The sequence below is a fragment of the Trematomus bernacchii genome, unplaced genomic scaffold, assembly GCF_902827165.1.
Source record: "Trematomus bernacchii unplaced genomic scaffold, fTreBer1.1, whole genome shotgun sequence".
Classification (NCBI taxonomy): domain Eukaryota; kingdom Metazoa; phylum Chordata; class Actinopteri; order Perciformes; family Nototheniidae; genus Trematomus; species Trematomus bernacchii.
Window position 1 is genome coordinate 3,290,711 of NW_022987656.1, and position 12,524 is coordinate 3,303,234.

Sequence of the window (12,524 nt, forward strand, 5' to 3'; positions counted from 1 at the left end):
GGATACACAGAAAAGTGTATAATTAGCTGGCGCCTTTTAACTGCAGATTGCTACATACATACATAAATACAATGTTGCTTACTGTGTGTACAACCAGTTAGATCTATCCCAGCACTAAATCAGCTGTCAACTTTCAATCCTGTCCTAATACAGCTACTAATGCTGAATCTAATGGAACCACATGAGCCATAAATAAAAGATAAAAGCTACTTTTCTGACATTGAACAGGAAGGAAATCTTATCTTTAGAGCTGATGACTACCATTGTTCTACTGTTTTTGGCTCAATGATTCTTAAGGCACAATAGTAAACATTGATGTCCCTCCTCCTTCCTCTCAGCACGGATAACACCTGATTTGTGTGGTCTGAAACAACGTTTTATCTTTGAATAACCTTGTCACTAAAAAACTAATCAAAAGAATCACAAGGGTAGATCAACAGAACGTGAATGGTAGGTTTCGGTAAATATTTAACTTGGGGAGAAAATGGGTAAGGTACCTGTAAATGCCCTCTACAACAATGAGAATCTTCTTCCATGGTCTGTGGGTCCTGGGCTGTCCGTGAACTATGGCCTCCCTCAGCAGTTTCTCCAGGCTCTGCATATCTGGAAAGGAAATCAGGAGATTTGAGTCAGATTCTTCAATAAAGTTGCCCTTGTTTTTAAATCACATTAGCCATGGTATGGAGACCCCGTTGATTTGTATTTTTTAAGATTCAGAAAGAAAAAACAAATGTACTTGTAGATTAACTTGTGGTGATTTTTGGTCTGTGGCTATAACTGACAAAATAAGCTACTTTAACAAACAACTAAAATGATTAAGCTGTAAAAATAGACAGGCAACTGGTTTTAGGCAGCTTGCTGAGGTTTTGGCTAGTTAGCTGGTAGCTAATGGCTAAATGTTTAAAGGTTACGAGCAAACCCGAACCAGCTAATAACTCAAACAGCAAGCTTTTAGTAACATCAACTAATTATTATTATTAGATAAAAGATGACCAAGATGGATTATCCACTAAATAAGACACCAACTGATCTACCCGATTAAAAGTAAAAAAATGCTAACAACCTTTTATGTGGACATTGCTTCTGAGCTGGTTAGCCCAATGGCTATCACACAGCTAGTGGCTTATTAGTTTTAGACTAATTAGACACATACACACATTATATTTATATAGTTATGCATAATCCATATCGTGTTCTATAAGCAAAATCTTTTATGAGCTCCCCTAAATACAATTCTCAATGTACTTGATTTAGCATGCGAGCACAGTTAGCATTAGCAACTAGCACTTCTCCTCTGCAGTTGACATACATTACAATCACAGATACTTGTTTTTGTGTGAATACAATGAAGTTTGAGTAACAGAAAGAGTGGTTACAGAAAACAGATACAGAGTCTCAAAATAACTTTTTCACAGCAGACTTTTCAAAAAAAGCACAGTTACCAATAAAATAACAAAGGCTATTGTTCTGTTTATTCAAATGTCTCAGTAAGCTGTGACAGTGTGGCAGTGAGTCAGCATCTACAATACAAGGAACATAAAAACCGTCCATAAAGGTGGCCAGTTTTCTTCTTTTGTTTTACCCTGAGCTTTTTACATTAGCAGAATGTCAAAAATATCTTCGATTAAAAAGGGTACTAATTTAAAAGAAAACACATTGTATTTTATATTGCACTTCCACATTAAAGAATTCTGTATAGAGACCTTTAACAAGTCAAAGTCCACATGCTTCAACACTTTCCAGGAAATAACAATCTGGCTGTGTCAGGCTTTAACCAAAACACTTAGTGCCCAGTATTGTATGTGTGCACTGTAAAGCACGTCAACGACTATATCAAAGAAAGTAATGACGTAAAATAACAAGCAAGCGGCAACCTTCATCACATGACGGCAATCTTTATTTTGCAGACACACACACACACACACACACACACACACACACGACTCACTATTGTGTTTGAAGACTCTGATGGTGGACCCGGAGAGTCTGGCTCCCAGGACCAGAGAGGCGTGGTTCAGTTCATCACTCAGAAGCAGACAGCCCTGCAGGACACCAGAAACACTTCGATATGTACAAATTATCTTACGTCACATTTGGAATACAATTAAATAAAAATATTTATATGAAGATAAGAAGTTTAAAGTGGACCTATCATGCTATATTTTAATAATATAGTGTAGGACCATACCTATATAAGGCATATTTATACTTTTTTTTTTTCAAAATACCAAACAGATCATGCATTTTAGCCATGCCTCATTTTGCTCAATTCTCACTTTTTTAGCCCTGTTTTTGCAAGGGCAGATTCTGTGAGAACAGCACAACCTACAGGCCTGGCTTATGTACTACAGCGTCTCCAGCGCTTTCGAATGGCAATGGCCGTGGCTGTCTCCTCCTGATTGGTGGAGTTGGCCCAATAGCCGTAGCGCCACTGTCCTGATGTCAGGACAGTGTTCAAATCTGGATCAGTTTTTATCAGATCCGTTGCAGCCCCTTTTTTAGAGATTTGGGTATGGAGGAAAATAGAGAGAGTGAGTTCCCTGGAACACTGGGGACACATATTCATGTATAAAAGACGTACAAAAGTGCATTTTGCATGATAGGTCCCCTTTAAGTAAAATGTCCACTAAAATATATTAGAATAAAAAATATATATATACAAAAAAAACATAATCTTTATGTAAACACGCAAAGTAAAAATATGTGATAGAGATGAAAAATAATAAAATATTTATGCAAATATAATTTAAATTAAAGATGTGCACTATAATAACTAAATGAAATAAATTAGAATAATGATATTTATATAAACCAAAAAGTTAAAGTAAAAATTTGAAATAAAAAAAGTTAAATGCAAAGTAAAAAAAATTGCAATAGAGATGACAAATGTTTTAATACAAATATATACATATATATATATATATATATATATATATATATATATATATATATATATATATATATATATATATATATATATATATATATATATATATATATATATATATATATATATATATATATATATATATATATATATATATATATATATATATATATATATATATATATATATATATATAAGTAAAAAAAGGCCAATAAAAAAAGAATTTTTTTTTTTAATATAAAACACAAGTTAAAATAAAACAAATTAAGAAAATAGAAAACAAATATTTATATAAACATAAGAAGTTAAACTAGAATCACACATTGTGTGCTGTGTATACCAACAGGAAGTGTTTCTTCATATCCTGCCACGTGGTTCTGTGTCTGTGTACTACTGATACTTTGAGATGTGATTTTAACAAATGGATTTCTTGACCCTAAATGTACTCAGACAAAAAGGTGCCGGGTAGAAATCAATGTCAAAAAAGCAGATACACCGATATAAACGTTACATAACTACACATGTGTGCGAGACAGTGCTGTTACAATATGGGCATAGATTTGTCTCATAATTATTTGTATGAACATTAAAATAATTTGTGTGTAAATATGTGATTTGTAAATGTAAAACACCATCCACAAATGCATTTAAAAGATTTGCAAACTCACAAAAAACATTTGCAAATGTAAAACGGATCTGCAAATACGCAAAATTTCAGGCATTTGTGAATCCATTTTGTACATGTCAACCATAAATGCGCTTGCGGATCTCAAATCTCTGCTTGTGGATCGTCTTTTTACACACACGGAGTTTTGAGACAAACTTTCCGCCGGTCTCGGCTAAAATCTACTCGTGTCACTCGGTTATTTTCGGAAACCACGTGATGGCCTGCTGAAGACGACATTTCCGCATGATTTCAAAAATAAGAGCATGATGTTTTGTTTAATGCTCTGTTTTTGTATTATATATGAACAGCGAAACGTTAGATGCATTCTTCATCACCATCATCATCATCATGTTATAGTGATACAGTTAGTTTGTGTTAGTTTATTTGTTCAATAGCTTATATCGAGCACTTTCGTATGCATTGATGTTGAAGTAGGCTACAGGCTACGCCACTTTCGGGTCCCGGGGAGCTACAGCTGGCAGCGAAGTAGCCCCAGAGATAACTCTTTCTTCATTGTTTTTTGTGTATTCAGTCAAGCGGGTCAAAGTTACAAAGCACTTCACATCTTATTCATCGGCCTAGTTTTACCTTACCAGTGCAGTGGTAAAGTAATCTGTAGAAAAGCACCGTATTTAGGTTAGCCTTCACAGTAAGGCTACATTAAATGTTATAATATTCATCGTGTCCTTTCTACTGTATATGCATATTAGGGATGGGAATTTGAAAGCAAATGTATATTCGAATATTCGACCCCCAACAAAACGGTTAACCGATTAACCGAAATGTATATATTCTGTAAAAAAAAAAAGAATGTGGGAAAAATGTTGACAAAAAAAACCAAAACAGCTTAACTTGGTTTTTAAATTAAAGAGGGATCATACACGAACAACATAACGGGTTAGGGTAACGTAATTACAATTACAACAGAGATCAACAACCTATAACAGGGCCTATGCACAGAATGCAGCTATTCAATACTCATTCTTGTTTAAGAATATGAGCATGTGTACTCAGGGGAGAGGCGGGTGCGGAGACGATTCACAATCAGGCCAGCTGTAGAGAAGACCCTCTCAGCTGGAATTTGGGCATAAGATGAGGTTTGAGTCTGCGTGATCTGCGTGTAGGGAGGGGCAGCAGCCATATCATTAGCTAGAACTAGCTAGATCTGATGGATTTGGACATAAACGCGAGTGAAGTATAACCGGACGAGAGAGAAAGAGAGAGAGATCAGCACCTGCAGCTCTGCCCGCTGTGTGGGACCGGTGAGCGGAGATCTATCAATCTACATAGATAACATGATGATGATGGTGATAAAGAATGCATCTTCCGCTGTTCATTATAATACAAAAACAGTGCATTAAACAAACCATCATGCTCTTACATTGCAGAGATTTGAGATTCACAAGCAGAGATTTGAGATCCGCAAGCGCATTTTTGGTTGACAAATACAAAATGGATTCACAAATGCCTGATAGAAAGTTGTCAATGTTAAAGAGATATTCACAGATCTTTTTTTTATTTGTGAAAATATTTAGCGTATTTGCAGATCCGTTTTACATTTGCAAATGTTTTTGTGAGTTTGCAAATCTTTTAAATACATTTGTGGATGGTGTTTTACATTTACAAATCACATATTTACACACAAATAATGAGACAAATCTATGCCCATATTACAACATATAGGACATGTGACTGAGCAAGCCAAAGAGCGGCGACAAGCAATGGAGGGGAACGTTTGCAGCAATGGTATTCTTCAATAGTAAATCACAGCTCTACAGAGGAAACATCTACCTCTTGTGGTCTTACCTTGCCAGACAGCGCTGGAATGTTCATGGAGTTGGTTGCGAACCCCATCCCAAAAGACATGGCCGACTCCACGCCCAGGAACCTGGCCACCAGCTTCTCCAACTCCTCGTGTCTGTCCAGGTTACCTGAGGAACAGACAAACAGGAAATCACAATAAATACATTAATTAATTTAAAATTATCCTATTCTATTCCATATGGATTTATTTGACTAATTTCAGTATTTTATGATTGCACCATTATGTTTCTTAAAAATTGAGGAAAAGGGACTGCATATATATAGCACTTTTACCTCAACCTCTCAAAGCGCCTTTACATACACGCCAACATGAAGAAGGTCCTGCCGAAGTACTACCAACACATCAGCTGCCCGATGCGCGGGGGAAACATACTGGACCATGTTTATTCCCCTTTTCGACATGGATACAAGGCTCTTTCCCTTCGGCAAATCAGACCACATCTCACTGCTGCTGCTGCCTGCTTACAAGCAGAAACTCAAACGGGACAGACCGGTAACAAAGACACTACAACGATGGAGTGAGGAGTCAGATGCAGCACTGCAGGATTGCTTTACATCTACGGATTGGAGTGTGTTTGAGGACAACAACAACACACACACGGATACGGTCATCTGCTATATTGGGAAATGCATCGATGACGTGGTACCGAAGGCTTCTGTACGACCATTCCCGAATCAAAAGCCCTGGATAAACGGCGAGGTGCGTGGCAAGCTGAAAGCGCGCACTATCGCGCACAGAGCTTGAGATTTGGAGGAGTTCAGGAAATCTAGGTATGAACTCCGGAGAGCAATCAGCAGCGCAAAGAGACAATACAAAGACAAGGTGGATTCTGACTTCAAAGGCTGTAACACCCGGAACATGTGAGCAGGACTAAGAACAATGACAGACTACAAAGGAGCAGCGGGGGGTGCTGCGAGAGTGTCTGCGTGCGCATCTCTCCCAGATGAGCTGAACAGTTTTTTTGCACGCTTTGAGAGCAGCCAGGCTGTGGAGGTACAGAGGGACCAGGAGCCCTGCCCTTTTGTTTTAAATAGGGCAGATGTGTGTAAATCCTTTAAAAGGGTTAACCCACACAAGGCTCCTGGACCTGATGGCATCCCTGGCCGTGTTCTCAGGGTGTGTGCAGTTCAGCTGGCAGAGGTGTTCACAGACATCTTCAACAGGTCCCTGCTGCAGTCTGTAGTCCCCACATGTTTAAAACACTCCACCATCGTTCCTGTCCCCAAAAAGACAAAAATCACCAGCCTCAACGACTAGTACCCTGTACCACTCACTTCCAACATAATGAAGTGCTTTGAGCGGTTAGTCAAATCATTCATCACCTCCTCCCTCCCTGACTCTCTGGACCCCCTGCAGTTTGCCTACAGAGCAAACGGGTCCACAGACGACGCCATAGCCCTCACCATCCACACTGCCCTCTCACACCTGGACCAGAGGAACAGGAACACATATGTGAGAATGCTGTTCATTGACTACAGTTCAGCATTCAATACCATTATGCCCTCCAAGCTGGCCATCAAGCTCAGAGACCTCGGGCTCAACAGTGCCCTCTGTGACTGGATCCTGAACTTCCTGACGGGCAGACCCCAGGCAGTGCAGGTGGGAAACATCACATCCTCCACCCTGATTCTAAACACCGGAGCCCCTCAAGGCTGCGTGCTCAGCCCTCTCCTCTACTCCCTGTTCACTGACGACTGCGTGGCCACACACAGCTCCAACACCATCGTGAAGTTTGCTGACGACACGACCGTCATCGGCCAGATCACAGACGGCGACGAGACGGCGTACAGAGAGGAGGTCGAAAACCTGACATCTTGGTGCCAGGATAACAACCTCCATCTCAACGTCAGCAAAACAAAGGAGCTGATTGTGGATTACAGGAAGCAGCAGGGAGAGGGACACGCCCCCATCGCCATCAATGGGACTACGGTGGAGAGAGTCAGCAGCTTCAGGTTCCTTGGGGTCCACATCACTGCAGTGTTAATTTTGGCAGCTGTTTTTGATTTAGTCTTAGTCTTTAGACGAAAATGGTTATTAGTTTTAGTCACATTTTAGTCATTTCTATCCTTCATAGTTTTAGTCTACTTTTAGTCGATGAAAAATTACATTTTTTAGTCAAAATCGTGAGAGCCGATCGCATGACGTAAAATACATGACACTTTTCTCTGTGCGCGGCAAAACAAGCTCGCCAAAATGGCTTCACCAGTCTGGCAGTATTTTAAGGTGTCCGAAAATGACAATAAAATAGCGGTATGCAACGTGTGTGTGAAGCAGAAATCCTACAGTTCCACCCGCTGTGACGGACCGGTGAGCGGAGCACAACACACAAGAGTTAGACCTAACACACTTAGCTATTTTATCTACCTCTGGAACAAGCTAAACTAGTTATAAATATATTTATTCTTCACTGTCGGGTCACTCATTACTGGATCAGTGAGCTGCATGAGATACTGACAGGCTGTCTGTCAGGAGAGAGAGGGTGAGAGAGGAGAGAGAGAGGGGGAGAAAGGAAAAGAGAGCGCTGATCCGCTAATTTCTCCCGTGTTATTATCCAAAGTTAATAGCCGCGTTCACACCACAGTACTTTTCCCACTTTAGTTCCGATATAGTTCCGAAATGTCGCGTTCACACCAAAAAGAGCCGGAACTAAAATTGGTTCATCAGAACCTTTTATACCCCCTTTTCCGTCCCTGCTAGAGAGCAGGTACTTTCGTGGGAGAAAAAGGTTCCTATTTCTGATTGGCTGGGCGGATTGCAAACCACGCCCCGTAAAACTCCAAAAAAGTTTTGTGAAGCCGCCATTTTATTATCCTCGCATTAGCATTATTAGCATTAGCCCAGCGCACAAACGCAGAGAGACTAACTTATGGCAACACAAAAGAAAACATGGGAGCGGTGGAGATGAGTAGGTGTCGGCGTTCTGGCGATTTACTCGGAAGGCTTCAGTAGAAGCTGCTGGGAGTCCCAGCAGCTTCTACTGAAGCCAGTCCCCAACTCCGGGGAATTCCGGCCGCAGACTTCGGGTGGCAGTATACACCGTGAAGTCGGCCTGCCAGTAAACCCAAAGCAGAAGAAGTGACGTCAGCGGCTTCATTTGCCTAATCCTTCCCCAGGAATTTATTCCGGTGTGAACGCGATCTGTACTTTTTTTTTTTTTTTTTACATTTCATTTAGCTGACACTTTTATCCAAAGCGACTTACAATTACCAATTACAGGGACATTCTCCCTGGAGTAACTAAGGACTAAGTTAGTTCATGAGAACTAAAGAGTTTTCATGAACTAAGTTCTCATGAACCTTTGTGGGAAAAGTACTGCGGTGTGAATGCGCCTAATGTAAACTTGAATAATGTACTTCATTTGAATGTAATAATTATGTTGGTTGTTGTTTGTGGAAGCGTCAGGGAATGAGCCCCATTAACTGAGTTTTAAACATCACTTTAAATGGAAGATCCCCATAGGCCCCGCCCACTCGATCGGAGATCGGTATCGCCGATCGGCCGATACTGATTCCGGCGATCGGCCCCAAAATTGGCGATCGGAGCATCCCTAATGTAAGTTGCGCTGACAGGTCCACACACACTGCTTCCCCGCAGCGAGGCTCCCCCCGCCCTCCTGTTGACAGTTCACGAGCGTCGAGCTCTTCACCCCCCCCCCCTCGGCACGCTGATAAAATAAAAAATGTTTAATGGCATTTCATATCGAAAAGGTTGCCGACCCCTGATCTACAGTATCTATCTCTCTATCTATCTATATCTAAGCGGTTGACTAATCACAACAGAGCCGGCCAGCTAACCAATCAGAGCAGACTGGGCTCTGGTTTCAGACAGAGGGTGAAAGAGGTGCTGCAGCACAGGCAGTATGAGAAAAATAAAGAGCTTTTTGAACATTAAAGCATGGAAACACGTCACAGTAGAGGCACTAAATACTGATATGAACATGAAAACGAGCATAATGTGTCCTCTTCAATGAAAATCAATGTTTGTTGTGCGGTATAAATAAAACAAAGATATATTTCCCCTTAAACTCTAGGTATTTACATGGTTAGTATCTAAACAGACTGCTTCATAATGCTTTATTTACAGTAGTGATTTCACCCCTGCACATTATTTCTGTATTCCAGTAATTGCAAAGCTCATGGAGGGTAAGTCTGTATTTTGGCATGTGTTCGTACCAAGCTCTTGTCTGGTACTCGCGACTCCCACGCCGTACTTCTTGGTGATCTCGGCTGCAGCGTCAGCACACGGACCCTTGTTCTCAGCGAAGCCCAGGTAATTATAGGAGCCCAAGTTAATCACATCCTGCAACACCCGGCCTGAGCGACTACGAGGGAGAGCAGAAGAAGAAGATCAGACAGAGGAAACAATCAATGAGAGGAAGCTATGGTTTTTGTTTTTCCCTTACACGAAAGTCCAGTTGTAGTCGGGGGACGTCCTCTCCAACAAGTCCATTTTGGCCCCTGGCACGCCGCATAGGGGCCGGTTCCAGTTGTCTCTGATACGGATGTAGATGTTTCTGGTGTAAAAGTTCTCGAAATCCTGGTAGAGGGGCACAAAGTCCTACACATGGACGAATAAAGAGGAGGAGAGAGGGGTACATTAGCTAAGCATCAGTATGGACATATAGTTAACATTGCAGATATTTACAATGTTATTTTGGCAAGTGGTAATGTCATTGTGACCTAACAATATTTTTATTCAAGATATCCAATAGGTCATTCGGACAAAACAACATGAGAGATATCTGAAGTTTGACTACATTGCGACCAGGAAAAATGAAAATATCAAAGATATGTCAGTATTAGTATGTGGGGTATATCTAATAAAAAATGTAATATAAAATGTTATACTTGATAGAATATACAATTGAATTATGTATATTCTAATTCCAGTTTTGAGTTTTCTACGACATAATTTTGACTAGTTAAAACTTAATATACAATATATTTAAAAGAGAGGTGTCATGGCCATTTCCACTGATCATAATTCCATTGTTGAGGTATACTAAAATAGATTTATACTGTGCATTTTTCCAAACTCACATTGGTTTCTCATACAGCATCTCTGTAAAGTACTTGTATTCACTGAATTTCACTCTCTGCCTTTAACGGCTCGTTGTTGCTCCCAAAGCTCCAGCCCCCACCCTCCCTGTGAGCACAGTGTGCTCTGATTGGTCGGGACGTTGTGAATCGCGCTGAGCTCCGTGGAGGTGTTGTTTCCTTGTTTAGGATACATAGCTAAACACAGCCAAACTCATCCTGAGCACACACAAACTCACATCCGAAGTAAAAACAATAAGTGTGGCTTGATATTGAGTAAGAAAAAGGTTGATAAACGCTGTGAGAATGGGTCTGCAGAGAGAATGGGTCTGCAGAGAGAATGGGTCTGCAGAGAGAATGGGTCTGCAGAGAGAATGGGTCTGCAGAGAGAATTTTGCCACGATCCCAACTGTCTGTTATCAGCCTGCAGCCAGGGAGGAGAAATCAGCTGAGCTGCCTGCTCCCTGCACACAGATGTGTGCGTGAGGAAGTCCGTGGATTGGTCAATTTGGACCAATCAGCGGGGGCTTAACGTAACGGCTCCGCGGACGTAACGTAACGGCTCCACAGATTGGTCCATTTCGTTCCGGGTACGGCTTGACATCATGCCGTCCCGGAAGAATCAAATGGACAAAGACGTATCTCCAACGAGGCGTTTTGGGGAGGTACTTTCTGTGTTAGAGTTTTACTCGCTACAGGGTGTACTTTGAGGGTTTTGACTCTGCACACCGTTTACATGCATAAAAACCTTCATAACACACAAGGGGACGGGTAATAACCGGAAAAGCATGACACCTCTCCTTTAAAGGAAAATTAAGAGAATTAAGGATTTCTTGATTCTGAATCATGGCTACTCATAAATGCTTGGCAAAAGTTGTTCTAAATGTACGGGTCAAAATGTTGTTACAGATATCTAAAAGTACAGTATTGACTCGTATACATATAATTAAAAGCAACTTGAATTAGAGCTCTGACATGGCAAAAAGAGGTTGCAGATATCGATGATGAAAATCCATTACAGCTAATAACTGTAGAAGTCCTTGACCTACTGCAGTGAAGTGGTAGGAATGTATCAAATCTACCAGTAACATCAAAGAACTACATGCCAGGCATTTTTTGGAAAGCTTAGCTGGAAGGAATATGGTCTTTCACATGAAAACACATGACTGACAGTTCATGTTCCTTGGTTCTTGGTGGAAACATCCGTTGGGGGGAGCTAATGACTTCCCCAAGTCTATCTCACTAGCTTCCTTTCCTCAACATAACCAAATACTTTGAAACAATGGGCTTCCCTATCAAAAGTTACACAACAGGTTGAAAACAATCCCAGTGGTCAAGGACGTGTTCCAAATGTTCTGATAACTCCGCCATTGGCTGTTTACTGACAAAATGCAACCTTAGGCGCACATTACACTGAATTGCAAAGAAAAAAAAAGCGATTTAGGGGGAATATTATGATGTTATATTAGACTCTGTCAATGCGATAGTGTTTCAACACAGAGAAAGACTTATCTTATCATCAATTTCCATTTTGTGATATCATTGTGGTTGACAAGATCACATCAAATGCTCTGAGGTTTTGTTTGCAAAGTGTTTGTTTCCTCTTCAAACACTTAAGAACTGCTGCTAACAGTGTGTGAAATACGAGAGCCCCGTAGCTTTGACTGTTGGTAAACTATGTGGAGTGCAAATATCACTTTAGTCCAGTCAAGTTAACAAAACAAGAAATGGATTAAGTCTAGTTTTTGTCCATTCTTTGTCACTGTTGTTTTGACATTAACATGGACAACTTCCATACTAGGAGCACGTGCTCAGCCTAGCAAATCACTTCCATTCAACAGTGTGCTGAATGCACACATTTCTGCCGATGCGAGGACCAGCTGGCTCAATCTGGCAACAAAAAGAACATGTCGACAGTGTTCTTATGATAAATCTTACTGCTAGAAGAGTGGGCACTGTAAGTTTATCCATAGGGTATTAAATAATGAGAATAGGTAGCTAACGTTAGCTAGCTAACTAGAAAGATAGACAGCTAAAGTTGGCAAGTTGGCTAGATTGGTTATCAGATAGCTCACAATCGATAGGTAGTTAGATACACAGGAAGGCATT

At 40.6% G+C, this 12,524-nt stretch overlaps 1 protein-coding gene across 1 annotated transcript in view; it reads right to left on the minus strand.

Annotated features, from left to right (window-relative positions):
- The window catches only part of LOC117486695 (serine palmitoyltransferase 2-like), a 31,930-nt gene that overhangs the window by 14,335 nt on the left and 5,071 nt on the right, over nucleotides 1-12,524 (minus strand). The window contains exons 3-7 of the mRNA XM_034135213.1: nucleotides 9,782-9,936; nucleotides 9,552-9,700; nucleotides 5,361-5,485; nucleotides 1,949-2,042; nucleotides 498-603 (exon numbers count right to left, since the gene is read on the minus strand). Of these exons, the coding sequence (XP_033991104.1) occupies nucleotides 498-603; nucleotides 1,949-2,042; nucleotides 5,361-5,485; nucleotides 9,552-9,700; nucleotides 9,782-9,936 (629 nt within the window). The remainder of the gene's footprint in view (nucleotides 1-497; nucleotides 604-1,948; nucleotides 2,043-5,360; nucleotides 5,486-9,551; nucleotides 9,701-9,781; nucleotides 9,937-12,524) is intronic.